The sequence below is a fragment of the Heloderma suspectum genome, chromosome 3, assembly GCF_057233095.1.
Source record: "Heloderma suspectum isolate Gila_16-S chromosome 3, 16-S_ref, whole genome shotgun sequence".
Classification (NCBI taxonomy): Eukaryota; Metazoa; Chordata; class Lepidosauria; order Squamata; family Helodermatidae; genus Heloderma; species Heloderma suspectum.
In genome coordinates, this window is record NC_139460.1 from 20,613,949 (window position 1) to 20,630,227 (window position 16,279).

The 16,279-nt window shown below is 44.2% G+C and overlaps 1 protein-coding gene across 1 annotated transcript in view; it reads right to left on the minus strand.

The window, feature by feature from the left end:
- SLC36A4 (solute carrier family 36 member 4) overlaps positions 1-16,279 on the minus strand; it is a 162,494-nt gene that overhangs the window by 108,505 nt on the left and 37,710 nt on the right. The window contains exons 7-8 of the mRNA XM_084841611.1: positions 9,823-10,050; positions 6,543-6,641 (exon numbers count right to left, since the gene is read on the minus strand). Of these exons, the coding sequence (XP_084697737.1) occupies positions 6,543-6,641; positions 9,823-10,050 (327 nt within the window). The remainder of the gene's footprint in view (positions 1-6,542; positions 6,642-9,822; positions 10,051-16,279) is intronic.

Sequence of the window (16,279 nt, forward strand, 5' to 3'; positions counted from 1 at the left end):
CAGGGCACTGACAGCAAGAACATTTTCATTCCTCTCTTTCATTTAGATTTCAGGCACATGACTACAATGACTTTTACATCAAGACCAGTAAAATTAGATTTTCCTGGTGATACCCAAAGAGGCTGAGGAACAGATGACATATAGGAAAACAGATTCTGAAAAAAGAATTGTCAATAGCTAGCAGGGAGGGGAAATCAAAGAATGAACCATGGTTCAAATACACCATGCCCAAGGACAAGGTTAAAAATTCATCTACATCACAGCTAGACTTTGTGTTAGCTAGAAGGGTAAATCTTACCTAGTTATAAGTTCTTAAAATGCAGTTCTCCTGGGAGAATGGCCTGGATGCGTGCACACACACAACCAGACTGCATGGGTCTTTCCTGCAGAGCCAACACCATACCAGGCAGGAGGTGCCAATTCCATGGGAAAGATTCACACAAAATGGGCCCTGCTGGGTTATTTAAAACATTCTCCTAGACACCTCTGAGAAGCTCTCCTGTAAAGTGAATCCTATATAGCTGGGAGAACATCCACAGGGGAACTAGAGCTCAAGTTGGTCAAATCCACTCTACATGAAGGACAATTGGAGACAGCTCAGAAGACCTGAAATTGGAACACGTGAAGAGGGGAAACGGCATTTTCCTTTGCATGCAAAGGAGGGAAAGAGTTCACACGAAACCAGATCTTTTGTTTATTTCAGATGCTAGGCACAAATCCTTCAACCCTCTATACTGCAATGCATCTCACAGAGAGAGAGAGAGAGAGAGAGAGAGACACTCCAGTTCTCATGTCTCTAAAAAGGTACTACCAATACAGAAAGATCCCAACAATATACAGCTGGAGATGAGGCTAGCATACAATTAGTGGTCTGTGGAAAGCATAGCCTGATCTTACAGTAGAAAAAGTTGTGAGGAGATGGGAGGAAAGAAAGAAAAGGAGTGCTGATTGAAGGTATAAAGATTAAGTTGACCAAAGGGGAAAAATTCCTGACTAGTAGCAGCCTTTAACTTTAGGCATCAGCATTAATAAGACAATTCGCATCACCTCTCAAGATCCAAGTCCGCGACATTTTAAAGATGACAATCCAATTCTTTTAAAGATGAGGAGGAAGGGAAATGAGTCCTTTATCAGCTGCTAACAAATTCAAAGCTTTCATGCTATATACAAAAGAGAACATTCTCTCTGAAAAGCTGAGATATCCCCAATTTAAAAAAAGGAGGAGGAGACTTTGAGAAGATATCACTTTAAAGAAATAGGCTAAGGAGAAAAGAAGCCTCATTTCTCTAGTCTGAGTTTCACATCTACAAGAAATGAAATATTTTCTCTTTGCTTAGCTCATCATCTTCAAAAACACCTCCTGGCGGTGGGGAACAGCCAAAGACTGCAGAAGTTCACTTTTAAATAGGATACAAGGATCACCTAGTTTTGTTTCAGAACTATCAATCATCCTGCACAATCTGTTTCAGCAATTCTAAGAGCACACCTCAACACCAGCTTATAAATTTGGAGCAAGTTAGCCATTGCTTTCATACAAAGATGTGCCTAATACCTTCCAGGTTAAATTGCATGTGTACAGAGTTAACTGGCAGCAAATTACACATAGAGGCCAACCCATTCTGGAAGCCTAAACCAATCCCCAACAGACATGCCAATAGGACTAATTAGTAATGGTTTTTACAGGGAAACCTTGAAGAACATAACTATTAACATGTTTTAAGAAGTAATCTGCTCTTATTTAATTCAGCTCAAACACATTGAGTAAAAAGTATAAAACCACAGGCAATGGGTCAAGCCTGACATGCTATTTTTCTCCCTGCAGGGTGTATTAAAATACAGAACTCACTGCCACCAAGAAGAGCGCTAGCACTTGACTCAGTTGAAGATACCTGGCTTTTGTGTGCAGATGAAGGGGTCGGGTTATGCAAATAGGAATGGCCCCAGTTGCCAATGGCTCCTGTTGAATCCTACGGACTCTTCTCATGTTCCTGTGAGGGACCACAGGGCTCCCTGGAACGTACTATGCAACCCACTGCGTTGTCATTTAGTCTTGGGAAACTGCAAGCATGTTCAACTATAATGTTGGCCGCTTCTAACAAAATCAGTGAGAAACAGATAGAGGATATTCCTGGTAATCCTTACAGCAGCAACTTATCTGAATCACTCTGTGCTGAACAAATGCCAGACCCTCTTTTCTCTTTCCACTGGATTTCCTTCCCTTATCACATCCGTTTTTTTAAAAAATTCTGCTTCCTTTTAAATGCTTTTACTTAATGGCTCCTGTACACTCATCTGTCTTCTTTAGTTTATCTTAATACTCCTTCCAGAGCTCTGTCTTGTTCTGAAAACAAAGATTACATCTCCATCCACTTTCTTAGGCAGCACCTTATCTTTGGAACTCCAGATATTCAGATGAGTCACTCCCACCCGCTCCTTAAGAAATGCTTCGGGACATTGTTTTGCCAAGCCTTCCCTAATTCACTGAGGTTTTAGTTTTGACACTCTCTCCCTCTACTTTCTTCCTTGCCCCGCCTTTCTTTTTCCTCATAAGTCTGTTTAGATTGGGTTGCATCCAGTGACTTGAAATGAACAAGGCTTTAGTTAGCCATGATTAACCAACGTCCCATTCATTTCAATAGATCTACTCTAAGTAGGACTAACATTGGATACAAGCCATTATAAGCTGGCAAGCAGAGTTTTGTGACTGTTAACATTATATACTGCACAGCACCTTGTCTTCTAGGCACTTTAAAAATTTAAAAATTTATTAAGCATCTGTAGCGCTGCAGAAATGGGGTGCAAATATAAGGATGCAAAAAAGAAAAAATCATGGTTTCCAAACATGGCTGGAATATACTGCATACAAGTCCTTTCATTTTGCTGCTTTTTCTTCTCCCTACCTCCTTGCCCTTCTTACAATGTTTGTGCCAAGTTAAGGAAGACTGACCAGCACGTATGCCTGCTGTCAATATCTCCCAAGTCATTAGCAACCTGCTGCCGTGACATTTAAACTTTACAAGAAGGTTAAGGTCAGCAGGTAACCTGCACCAGTCGCTCTGTAGTGATTTCCCTCTAAGTGCAGCTCAAATAGGAAGAAAAATACAGAAGCTATGTGGCGAAGGGGCTTACGTAACTCAGTGAAGCCATAAGCTATGCCGTGCAGGGCCACCCAAGACGGACAGGTCATGGCGGAGAGTTCTGACAAAATGTGGTCCATTGGAGAAGGAAATGGCAACCCACTCCAGTATTCTTGCCAAGAAAAGAGCTGGACTATAAGGAAGGCTGAGCGCCGAAGAATTGATGCTTTCGAACTGTGGTGCTGGAGAAGACTCTTACGAGTCCCCTGGACTGCAAGGAGGTCAAATCAGTCAGTCCTAAAGGAAATCAACCCTGAGTGCTGATTGGAAGGACAGATACTGAAACTGAAGCTCCAATATTTTGGCCACCTAATGCGAAGAGAAAACTCTCTGGAAAAGACCCTGATGCTGGGAAAGACTGAAGGCAAAAGGAGAAGGGGACGGCAGAGGATGAGATGGCTAGTTAGCATCACCGATGCAATGAATATGAACTTGAGCACGCTCCGGGAGAAAGCGCAGGACAGGAAGGCCTGGCGTGCTATGGTCCATGGGGTCACGAAGAGTCGGACACGACTGAACGACTGAACAATAATTTTTAAATCTGAAGCTGCGCCCTAGGGTGCAGCCACATCTCATAAACAGAAACGGTCAACAGCATGCACGGGTCTAGTGCTGGATCCCTGGCACCTCTCTCTTCAGCAGTTAAGCTGCGCTAAGCAATATGGCCCCAGCACAAACAGGAGACTTGTTGAGAAGTCAGTCTCCAAGGCCACAGAGGTGCAGAAGGTCGAACAGAGCAATCTGGGCGAGCACCAATTTAATGTGCCCCCATAAAGCACTTCTCAGTTTCCCGTGCTCTGAAGCCAATCTTAAAATCAGCCTCAGTATGGTCTCCTGACATATGAGCAGCAGGCCTGCGAGCGCTCGGTGCTAAAGAGGGTTCTGCACCCGGGCCATCCAAGTTCTGAGCCCGAGGTTCTGCAGAGTGAGCACATTTGTGTCATTTCTCTCATTCCATCGTTGGAACAAAATCCTCATACCTTCTACGATTCCTTTGCGTAGTTCATTTTTGCTACATTAGAAGGGTCACTGATCTACAAGGGGACTGAAGCTTCACTTACAGCCACTGTTGTCTAGAGATTTCAGCAGACTCTGCTCACACACTTTCAAGCCCATTATTCTCAACCGTGAAGAGCAGAAACCTTTTTCTCCCCTTTTTTTAAGTGAAAGCTAAGAATCTTAGGAAGCTGGATTTATTTATTATTACATTTGTATATTATTACATTTCTATCCCGCCTTTTTCCCTCTTGCAAGGAACCCAAGGTGGCATCCATAATCTTCCTCCTCTCCATTTTATCACAACAACCCTGTGAGGTAGGGTAGGCTGAGAGTCAATGACTGGCCCAAAGTCGCCCTGTGAGCTTCATGGCTGAGTGGGGACTAGAGCCCAGATCTCCTGAGTCCCAGTCCAACGCTCTAACCACTACACCACCTTCGTTCATGGTGCTCAGTACTATATTCTCCACTTCTTCCAAGAGACCTCAGCACATGCGCTGCCCTACATACAGTAATCTGAGCTGGGAGGTAAAAGAAGCACTGACAATTTGTGCCAAAGTTCGTAACACAGAAAGGTAAGAAAAAACAGAAAGCAAAGATTGAATAAAGAAGACTGGCATTCATTTCCCATCGTTGCAACAAAAGCCTCATACCTTCATAGAAAATGCACTGGGGCAAATTTAGAAAGGGCCCAAAAGCATTTGCATTAGATTACCAATCATAATTACATAGTGTGGGGGGGGGGGCGGAGGGAGAGAGGAGAGAATAAAAAACAGTTGTAGCTTCAGCTCTCAACAGAAGTAGTTTCCCTCAAACAAAAATCATGGGAAGTCTGGCTCCTGTAAAAAGTCTGCTTTTTACTTGTATATTTAAAGGTAAGTAAAATGTTAAATAAAAGTAAACCTCTGTTATGTTAAGGCAAGAAAAGAAAATCCCTTTTATTTGTCTATTCCAATGACTGAGTTTGCATGTCACAGTGGCAATTTCCAGGAACAAATGGAGCGCACAAGCCCTGCACGTGTCATTTCTGCTTTTAATTAACAGCCTAGGAACACCTCCAAATTGCTTATGGGTTAAACAGTGAGCCTTCAGTGTGGTGGCCTCCTTTCTTTGGAACTCCCTGCCCCTGGAGGTTAGGGAGGCGCCAACTCTGTGCTGCTTCCAGCGCCTCCTGAAAACGGTTCTTTGCAAGGAAGCATTCCTTAGCTGACCAGCCAGTTTTTATTGGTATTCTGTTTTTAAAAGAACAATTTTAATATGGTGTTTTAATTCTTTTTATTATTATTATTATTTTAACCTTTTATGTTCACTACTCTGGAATCTGTTTTAGATGTGGAGCAGTATACAAATGTTGTAAAATACACAAAATGAAATAAATAAATAAATAAATAAATAAACGAGTGAACAACAGAGAGTTAACGGGTTATTTAAACAAAGGGAAGGAAGAGGAGTTTTGGCCAATGGCAGATGGAAGTCCAAAAAAAAAGGCTTTTCTTTAAATTTAGTTTTGCAATGCAAATGTTAAACCTACGTTGTCGAGAATTTACTTTGGGATTGCCGAAAGAAGAAAATAAAATGCAGACGTAAATGCCATCTCAATTCATGACGTGTTAGGTGGAAATAGGTTTCCAGCAGCAACTGTGGGATTCTCAGTCTTGAAAGGAAAGGGGCAATTAACACTTCCCCTGCCTTCTCATTTTTCCACAGCAATACTTCTCCCCATTCACCCCAACCCAACTTCTTTTTTTCATAGCCTGGCTCAGAGACAAGGTTTCCCAGTCAAGTGGGGAAATGCTGCAGAGGAGAATGTTAAATACACACTCCCTCTCCCACCTGCTTCTCACCTGCTAATACCCACACCCCAGCCTTCCATGTCAGAGGCACAAACAGATTTGGCAATCTCATGTTTCCAAAATATCTAGTTCTGCCATTGGAGTAAACAGGAGGCTAATCTTTAAAAAAATAAAGGTTAAGAAATGGATCTGAGCTGCCATCACCTTTTATATATGCTTAATTCTAAAGAAGGCATAGGGGACCTCTAGTCCACAGGCTGCATTTGGCCCACAGGGGTTCCCCAAACTTGCTCTCCCACTATGGAAAAGCTCTTAGCTCTGATCAGAGATAAGAGTTTTTCCCTGCTGGGGAGAAAGGGTGGGGCCTGGGGAGGAAGCTGTTGAGTGATTCCATCCTCCTTACTTCTGAGGCTTGTCCTGCTTACTTCTGAGTAGACATAGCATTTGGGGTGCTATTTAAAAGTATTGCTGAGTGATTCAATCCTGCATACTTCTGCGTAGGCATAAAATTGGTAAGAATCACATTGTGACCCTGTCCGCAGAGACCTTTCCCAGATTGGAATTCACCCCTTGGACTGAAAAGGGTTCCCCAGTCCTGTTCTAAAGCAATACTTACCACTCCTATTCCTTCAAAAGCAAATATAGCCGTGCCAAAGAAAAGTGGAAACTTCTTCCAGCCAGCCACCAGAGGCAGTTTTCGGGGATCAGGCAAACCCTGCCAAGAGATGTCACAGTGAGGACATGTACCATCAGGTGCTTCCTGGCACTTTGAAGAGTAGCGTCCCCTACAATCAAAAGGGGTGCAAGCACCCACCATAACTGCCTATTACAGCCAACCGCGATAATGGGAAGAAAGGTCAAAAGGACGTAAGAAGAGCTCTGTTGAATCAGACCAAGGGCCCATCTAGTCTAGCATTCTGTTTCTCACAGTAGCTAGCCAGGCATTTCCAAAAGCAGGGCTTAAAGACCATCACCCCTCTCTCCTAACAACTGGGATTCAGAACCAGTTGTTCTGAACCTGTTTCAGAACCTGGAGTTTCTATCTAGCTGCCATGCCTAACAGACACTGATAGACGTTTCCTCAATGAACATGCCTTATCTGCTTGTCAAGCCTTCATGACACCTCATGGCGGCAAATTCCATAAATCAGATATGGTTCTGGGCAGGGTGAGGTGTATACGGAGAGGTCCTGCAACTGCTCTGCCATTTGACCTACTTGCCTCTTAACAGGTATGTGATAGGTGGCCAACATGATCAAGGGGCTGGAGCAACTGGCACACAAGAGCCAGTGTGGTGTACTGGCGAGAGTGTTGGACTGGAAGCCAGGAGATCCAGGTTCTAGTCCCCACTTGGCCATGCAACCTCACTGGGTGACTTTGGGCCAGTCACAGACTCTCAGCCCAACCTACCTCACAGGGTTGTTGTTGTGAGGATAAAATGGAGAGGAGGAGGAGAATGTAAGCTGCCTTGGGTTCCTTGCAAGAGGAAAAAAGTTGGGATATAAATGCAATAAATAAAATAAATGAGGAAAGGATACAGCATTTGGGGGCTTTTTAGCTTAGAGAATAGTTGAGTAACGGGGGGACATGATAGAGGTGTATAAAATTATGCATGGTGTGGAGAAGATAATACTACAATGTGGGTTCATCCAATGGAGCTAAATGGTGGGAGATTCAGGACAGATAAAAGGAAGCATTTCTTCCCTCAGCACATTCTGACCACAAGATGTAGAGTGATGGCCACCAATTTGAATAGCTTTAAAAGGGGACTGGACAAATTAATGCAGGATAAGGCTATTGATGGGTACTAGTTATGACAGCTACATGCTACCTCCAGTGTCAGACATACTGCCTCTTCCCATCTAGGCATCTGGTCAGCCACTGTGGGAACAGCATACTGGACTAGATAGGCTTTTAGACTGGTGCACCACAGCACTTCTTAAGACTGACCATAACATGATGAAAGAACCCTTCCATAGATAAGACCATATAGCTTGCGCTGAGGATTCAGCAGTTCGTTCTGTATTCTGATATATTGTTATGGATTTATCAACAGTCAAAAAGCTTACAAAAAAAAGATTTTTAAAAACACCCACTTTTCAGCAGTACTTCAGAACTGACACACAGCTGGCAAGTTTGTCCAAAAAGAGATAGGACAATGTTTTGGCCATATTATTTATTGTTCTATGGGAAGAACAATAAATAACTTAGCCTATGTTAAAAACCAAGCTTAAGGCAGCTTACAAATAAAGATAGAAAAATCACAACAAAAACTAAACACAAAGCTAACATGATACAACACAGAAACAAATAGCAGTAGAATCATCATTTTAAAAAATTATCAAAGCCTCAACTATAAATACGCACCAGAATAAAACAGTCTTAAAAGCCCATTTAAAAGCAGGCAAAGATGAGGCCCATGGAATCTCTCTTGGGATGCCTTTCCCTCATTTAGGCATCACAACTGAAAAGGCCCTCTCTCTTATTGCGCCCAAGGACATAATTAGAACTAACGGGTGGAAGTTACAAGAAAGCAGACTGCAGATAAGCAGTGGAACAGTCTTGCCTTAGGAGGTGGTGGACTCTCCTTCACTGGATCTATTTCAGCAGAGGCTGGTTGGTCATCCGTCAGAGATGCTGTAGCTGCAAGATTCTTGCACTGAGCCGGTGGGGACAGGGGCTGGACTAAATCATCCCCTCCCAACCTGGTACCTTCCAGATGTTTTGGACCACAAATCCCAGCATCCCCAAGCATTGGCCATGCTGGCTGGGGAGTTGAAGTCCAAAACATCTGGAGGGCACCAGGTTGGGAAAGGCTAGACTTCCAAAATCCCTTCCAACTCTAAAGTATTATTATCATTCTCCCCACCAACTGTACTTTTGGCAAAAGGGATAGAGAGGAAGGTCTCAGCGCAGATCTCAAGCAGGTTCATATGAGAGGAGATTCCCACCAGTTCTGGGTTGTGCAAGGGTTTAAAAGCACCTTGAATTCAGCCTGGAAGCAAACTGGAAGCCACTAAAATCAGCACAACAATTGGCCCAATATGGGTCCTTCCTGAGACCACAGACACAGAAGTCTAGCTGCAGCATTTGGAACCATCTGACTTTTCTGGACTGTCTTTAGGGGAAGTTCCATGCATAATGCATTGCCATCATCGAACCAGGGAATGACTAAGGCATGAATAACTAAGGAAGTGCACAAAAGACAAACCAGATAGGGCCACTCTTGGCCATATACCAACGATTTGGCCAGTTGTGTTAGTAAGAAATTCTTGTATGGAGAAAAATTGGACAAGTTGCATGTACCAAGCCATTTGGAATGCCCACGGTATAACCAAATTTCTACAATACATCTATGCCAAAAGTTGGTTTTCAACTGCTCTATACCATAGTTAACAACAAAAAGCGCAACACCCAGTAATAAAGGGGGTGGGGAAATTCACATGCAAGGAGAGGAGCATGCAGAACCACAACCAATCTGCATCTCTTAATCCTAGCAAAGAGCCAAGCCAACATTGTCCGGGGGGGAGATGATACAAGGGAAGAGGCAGTTATGCTGCATGATACATCTCCAAAGTTATGGAGTTTGTGAATCACAATGACCTTTAGAAAGCGGATGAGTGAATTTGGGCAAATCAGCTAAAGATCACTGTAATTCACCAGTGTTAGTTTTGGCTTCTCACCAGATACATCATGCAGAACTGTCAGCTTTCTCTCGTTATTGCCACTAATCTCTGCTATGGACATCCAGTGTAACCTACACAAACGCAACCAGTGGTTGAAAACTTCAGCATACCTAGATCGCATGTTGGGTAGGAAATTAAGGTGAGAACCTTTCAGCTACCCCAGACAGACAATGTAAGGCAAAAATTAGTGGACAGCCAATTCCTTACTCACCTGAATAACGTATTGATAAATAATGATAAGGCTGATGGCCATAGATACATTCGCAACGAACGAGAACACAGACAGACTCTTAAGGTCACGGATGAAGGCCAAGAGGATTATGAAGGGAAGGAAGCACAACATATATATCCGCAGATCAATGGATTTTTTGTCCGAGAGGCCACTGGTTCCTGTGGCATTCATCGCAGCAGATTTATTTTCAACATGCCCTTCAAAAACCTACAGGAAAAAGACAGTATTTTTAAGAGATTTATTTTTAACCATTCAAGAGATGTAAATTTTCGAACACACCTCCTTCCAAAGAGAGGGAAGATTCCAGGGTGCCTTTATGCTTTCAAAGGCATTCAGTTCCTGCACCTCCTACAGAGAGGTAAACAGCAGTTCCTCAAGCTGGACGTATACTCTGGAAGAGGGGCTTGACAAACCCCCAATCGATTTGCATGTTTTATGGCTTTTCAACACAGTTAACAGAGATTTTTCACCACCAGCATCCTGTTACTACTTCCTACCCCTCCCCACCTAATAAAACCTGGTATTAGGTGATGGGTGAGAAGTTTGTTGGGTTCGCATTGTGATGAGAACTTACCAAATTTGCACGTCCTGAACCTGCACATGAACCGGAATGCAGTTATATGGTGCTATTTGCACTTTTCAGAATGTTTTGATGTTGTTTACAATTTTTTTAAAAATGCACACACAAATGCTATTAACAGGGGAAAAGGCACGCCAAAATGCATTACATTCGGGAAAACACGTGTAAAGGCGGGAAATACATCCTATGCAGTGAAATACATGAAATGCAAGGAAAACGCACACACAAAAAGACCTGTTCAGGGTGTAATGTCCTCCCCAAAGTTTTCCTGTAGCTCTGTCCTATGCATGCTTACAGAAGCATACCCCTGCTGTGTTCAGTGGGGCTGATTCCCAAGTACTTGTATATGAGATTTGCACCCTCAGTTCTACATCCATGGTCCAGTCACCCAACCAAGAGCTGTACCTTGACTAATAGTCCATTCCTGCTACTAGTCCACTCCTTATCCTCCCCTAATAACCCAACTCATTGTTATTCCACCTGTCTGCTTCACAGGGACACCCAAGTAATTATTGTAAATATCTGAACAATGCTTTTGGGTGGTGGGAACATTATGGAAGTCTCTGGCAGCTTTTGGTAGGTGCAATTTATATGCTATTGATCCTCTATTTTTAGTTCTGATGGGAACATACACACTTGCGTCATTTAGCAAGGCTTTTACGTTATTGGGCTTAATGCAGTGTCACCATAACAGGCAAAAGCATCAGTGTAGTACAGACAGACCCGCAATTCAAAACCATTTGGATTGAGTCCCCGCAGCCCCATTCATAAAATGACATGATAACAATGGCTAATCTAAGAAGCACAAGAAGCTTCAATGAGAACAGTGTAAAAAAATACAGAAATTGAATTGCATTGCTGTAAAGCTACACCACAGAGTGCTTCACATCCAAACCAGGGGAATACCTTGCAGTATATTTGGAACTACAACTCAAAAAGCAGCTCTATATTTTATCAATCAATTGAATATCCCCCCTTTTTTAATGGTCAGAATTTCAAATTTTAGGTCCAGGTCCCAAAACAACATTATGCCAGCTAAGTTGGAAGCAACTTATACACCACCCTAGAGGTAGGATTGAAGAGTGGTATAAAAGTATCTAACAAACAAACTTCTGTACACCCAAAATGTTGGAAATGTACATCTAGGAAGTGGCCCTAAGTTCCATTCAAGTCAACAGGCCTTCTTTCAAATAAAGCTGTTCCCAGGAAACTCCTTAAAACCAGCTTCCATGGCTTCCCAGAGCTGTAGCTATGGAGGGAAGACACTTTGGGGGCCCAGCCCCCTCAAAGGTATCCCCAAGTCCTTCTCCCTTATTATTCAGCTTTCTTTTTAAAATGTTCATCTCTAGTCTTTTTACTTCTGGAAGAAAGGGCATGCAGGCAGAATTCTACCCAATTAGTCCAAGGGTCCCCAACCGTTTTGGGTTGGTGGGCATGCTTAGAATTTTGAGGGTGTGTTGTGGTTGCTCTTACAAAATGGCTGCCATTGGGAGCTTACCCATTCATAAAACACTCATTTCCCAGAAAGCAAACTGGTGAGACTAAAAGATACGTAACTTCCCCAAGAACCAAGACACAGGTGGGTCCTGAGCTCCAGAACACGAAACCACTCTTTTGAACCCAAATGCTGGAGAACAGCAGTACTCTGCAGTATGCCAGCCTCTCCGTTAAAAATATTTTGTTAGTAATAAAAGAATCTTAAAAAATAAACTAAAAATCAGGATGGACAGGGAACCTGGCAGTGTCAAGAGAAGTTCCATGGGCACATTGGAGACTCAAGAGAAGTTCCATGGGCACATTGGAGAATCCGGAATTAGTCAGTAAAAACCCGCCCAGAGAGCTTGTAGTATAGAAATATAATAAACTAACTAAATAAAATAAACTTGTCTCCTGCCAATGTTCTGGACAATCAGTGCAACAACATTAATAATGTAGACCCCCATTTAAAATTTTATTTTATTAGCATTTGAGATATTTTAATATTAAAACATACCAGGCTAACCTGTTTTTATGTTCTGGTTGTTCTGCAGCCATTCCCTGCCTCCTTAAAAATGCCCTCACTGCAAAGTTTCTGGCTACGGTCCTGCGCTCTTAACTTCCTGCCTCCAATCCTCTTCCTTCGGACAACGCATTCTGAACATGGGAAGGCCCTCTGCCTGCGATTGTCGTCCTCCGCCTTTGCAATTAACACACTTGAGGATACCAGGCTTCAGGCTCACTACTTTATTAGTTAATGACCAGCTTCCTTACAAACGCAAATTCTAGGAAACTCTCAGACTGCAGTGGAAACAGCTACTCCACACAATTACGAATATCAACAGAGGAGCCAAAGTGGAAGTTAGAGAAGCTGCCAGAAGTTTCAGCAAGAACTTCTTGGCCAGACTAGCTTAGGGGGGATGCCTCTCCCTTAAAGGGGCTCTCTCCTATGCAGGCTTTCACACATAGCCAACCTAGTGGAGCGTCTGAGCTCCACCTCTAACTTTTCCGGCTTCGCTCCGAGACGGACTTTAGCCTCTCTCAAGTCATGCCCCGTACGCTCCTCCTCCCTCAAAACCTGGGTTCTCGTGGAGGAGGAAGGGGGGGGGGTTCAGGCTAAGCCATCTGTGTGCCAAGGTCTTAAGAAGAAGGCCTTCCCATATCTGTGCTCACTAAGGAATGAGCCTCCTCCTGTTCTGGCTGCTCCCATTCTGAATCTGAGCTGCTAGACATCTCCACACACTCAGGTTCATTCCTGTCAGTGATTCTCAAACTGTGGAAAGAGTAAAGTTCCACTGAAGCAGAGTGCCCTGCATTGGCTGCAACAGACTCTGAGTGAAGGGACTAACCCAGAAGCAAGGTAATGAAACAGGCACAGGTCGAAGCACAGGCAAGCAGTCAGATACGTGGGGTCAGGCTAAGGCAGGCATGGTAAAGACAGCAGGCAGAGGTCAAAACACAGTTAGGAAATCAGATGCGTTATACAGTCCAGCAGGAGAGTCAAGGAGGAGTCCAAGGGTCAGCAGCACAGAGCATCAGTCACAGGGCAAGGTCAGGGAGGCAAGGTAGACGACGCGGGAGCAATAAGAATGGCGTTGTTTCTAGCACTGGCTAGGCAGACACTGAAGGCTTTTAACACCAGAGTCCACTGACCCCCAGCCAGGGCTCACATGCAGTATATTGGAGCTTTCTGGTCACAGAGAGGAGTCACGAGGAGTCACTTTCTCTGTGGAGAAAGGAGTCGCTTTCTCCTACTCAAGAGGAGTCGCTTTCTCCTGTGGAGTCCTCCATTACAAGAGCCCTTACAGGAGCCCCACTGATTAGCCTCTGAAGGGCAAACACTCTCTAGGACCGGGCGGGGGGTCTCTCAGCCTCCGTTTCTGAAGCAGGGCTCCCCTCTGGGGATGGACTTCCTCTCCCCTGAGGGCCCAGGCTCCCGGAAGTCTCCTGATATAGATGGCTCAATGGCATCATCCGTCTCTGGGAGCTCTAGCTCCTCCAAGGACGAGGAGTCCTCCAGCAGGGCCATGGCAGAGAGGATGCTACAATAGGTGGAGCCAGACAAAACTCTGGATTCAGCAGCACCAGTTCAGCAACACAGGGTGATGCAGCCACACTGCAGAAAACTGCAGAAAAGCAGAGTGCCTCTAGCCACAGCTTCTCATGTTCTCACTGGCTTTGCCAAGGAGTCAGATGCCTTGTTCCAGCTCACTTCTACAGACTGAGGCAACGATCCCACATCACGCAAGCATCGAACAAATGGTACACGTGCGACCATATTTAGCAGGGATGGACTAGTCAGTTGATACCCAATCCGGGTCAGGTTTGATTGCATTAGAGCCTAACTCCATTCCATTTGGTTTTCTGTGATTATTTTTGGAAAAACTGTAAGAAAATTCATACTTTTGTATGCATTTCCCCTAAAACACTTATTTTTGTATCCATGTCCTACCATAAAAATATGCCTTTTCTATGTATTTTTCGAGCTGAGAACTATATTGCAAGATTCAGAACAGCACGCACTCCGTTTTGATTTGCGCATTGGCCAGAGAAATGTGAATTAAGTCGGTTCATTTAAAAATGTGAACTGAACGAAATTCCCCAACATCCTTGCACTCAAAGATGACTGCCAGAATTCAGAACCCTTCCTCCCCACCACCCCCAACCCCAAATTCAAAAGTTTGAGAAACACTGCCATATACCAAACTACATTTTGCCTCTAGGTTACACCCAAATAGCCCGTGCTTACTCATCATTGTGTTTAGGAGCACAACCTAAAACAGCTGAGTAGCAGCTTTTATTTTCTGTATGGTTGCCTTCCAGTTAAACCTTAGTCAATAAAAAAGAGCTTTGATCCATGTAGGGTGCAATCCTGTGCATGTTTGGACAGAAAGAAGTCCTACAACTCCCAGCATTCCCCAGCCAGCCATGTTGGCTGGGGAATGCTGGGAGTTGTAGGACTTTTTTCTGCGTAAACGTGCACAGGATTGCGTCCTTAGTTAAGCAGAACTATCATCCATGATATTATGCTCCCCCCCACCCTGCCCCAATGTCCTACCCCTTGGCTTTTTTGTGCCTCTCTGCCCTTATACCAGGTATGGAAAAATTCCAGGCTTGATCATGATAATGATCAATTCCAAGGTGACTCGGAATTGTGGGAGTCCAACACATCTGGGGGAGTCCATTGTGGGAGTCCAACACACCTGTAGTCCAACACATCTGGATGGCACTGGGTTTTAGATTGATGCAAACCGCCACTGACTAAATTTATTTTATTTATTTATTTATTTATTTCTATACCACCCAATAGCCGAAGCTCTCTGGGCGGTTCACAAAAATTAAAACCAAACAACACACAATAAAACAATTTAAAACATATAGAACATTAAAACCACAATATAACAATACAACCACAATAAAACCTAGCAGCAGTGCAGGAGTTTAAAATACAGACTTAAAACAGCAAAGCTAAAAATTTAGAAAGCTAAAATGCTAAAATGCCTGGGAAAATAAAAAGGTCTTCACCTGGCGCCGAAAGGAATACAATGTAGGCACCAGGCGAACCTCACTAGGGAGCTCATTCCAGAGCCAGGGTGCCACAGCAGAAAAAGCCCTCCTCCTAGTAGCCACCCGCCTCACTTACTTTGGCAGGGGCTCACGGAGAAGGGCCGCTGATGATGATCTTAAGGTCCAGGCAGGCACATATGGGAGGAGGCGATCCTTCAGGTAACCTGGCCCCAAGCCGTTAAGGGCTTTGAATGTTAACACCAGCACTTTGAATCGGGCCCGGAAATGGACTGGCAGCCAGTGCAGCTGGAAAAGTACTGGCGTAATATGAGCTCGCAGGCCAGTCCCTATTAACAATCTTGCTGCCCTATTTTGGACCAGCTGAAGTTTCCGGACCGTTTTCAAAGGCAGCGCCATGTATAACGCATTGCAGTAATCCAGACGAGAAGTTATCAGAGCATGGATAACTGTAGCTAGGCTATCTCTGTCCAGATAAGGGCGTAGTTGGTATACCAGCCTCAGCTGATAAAAAGTGCTCCGTGCCACTGAGTTCACCTGTGCCTCAAGTGACAGTTCTGGATCCAAGAGCACCCCCAAACTACGAACCTGATCCTTTCGGGGGAGTGCAACCCCCTCCAGAACAGGTTGAATATCACCTAGACGGGCAGACGAACCACCCACTAACAGCACCTCCGTCTTGTCTGGATTGAGTCTCAGTTTATTAGCCCTCATCCAGTCCATTACCGTGCCCAGGCACTGATTCAGAACAGCCACTGCCTCACCTGGGTTTGATGAAAAAGAGAGGTAGAGCTGGGTGTCATCTGCATATTGATGGCACCTCAGCCCACACCTCCAGATAACCTCCCCCAGCGG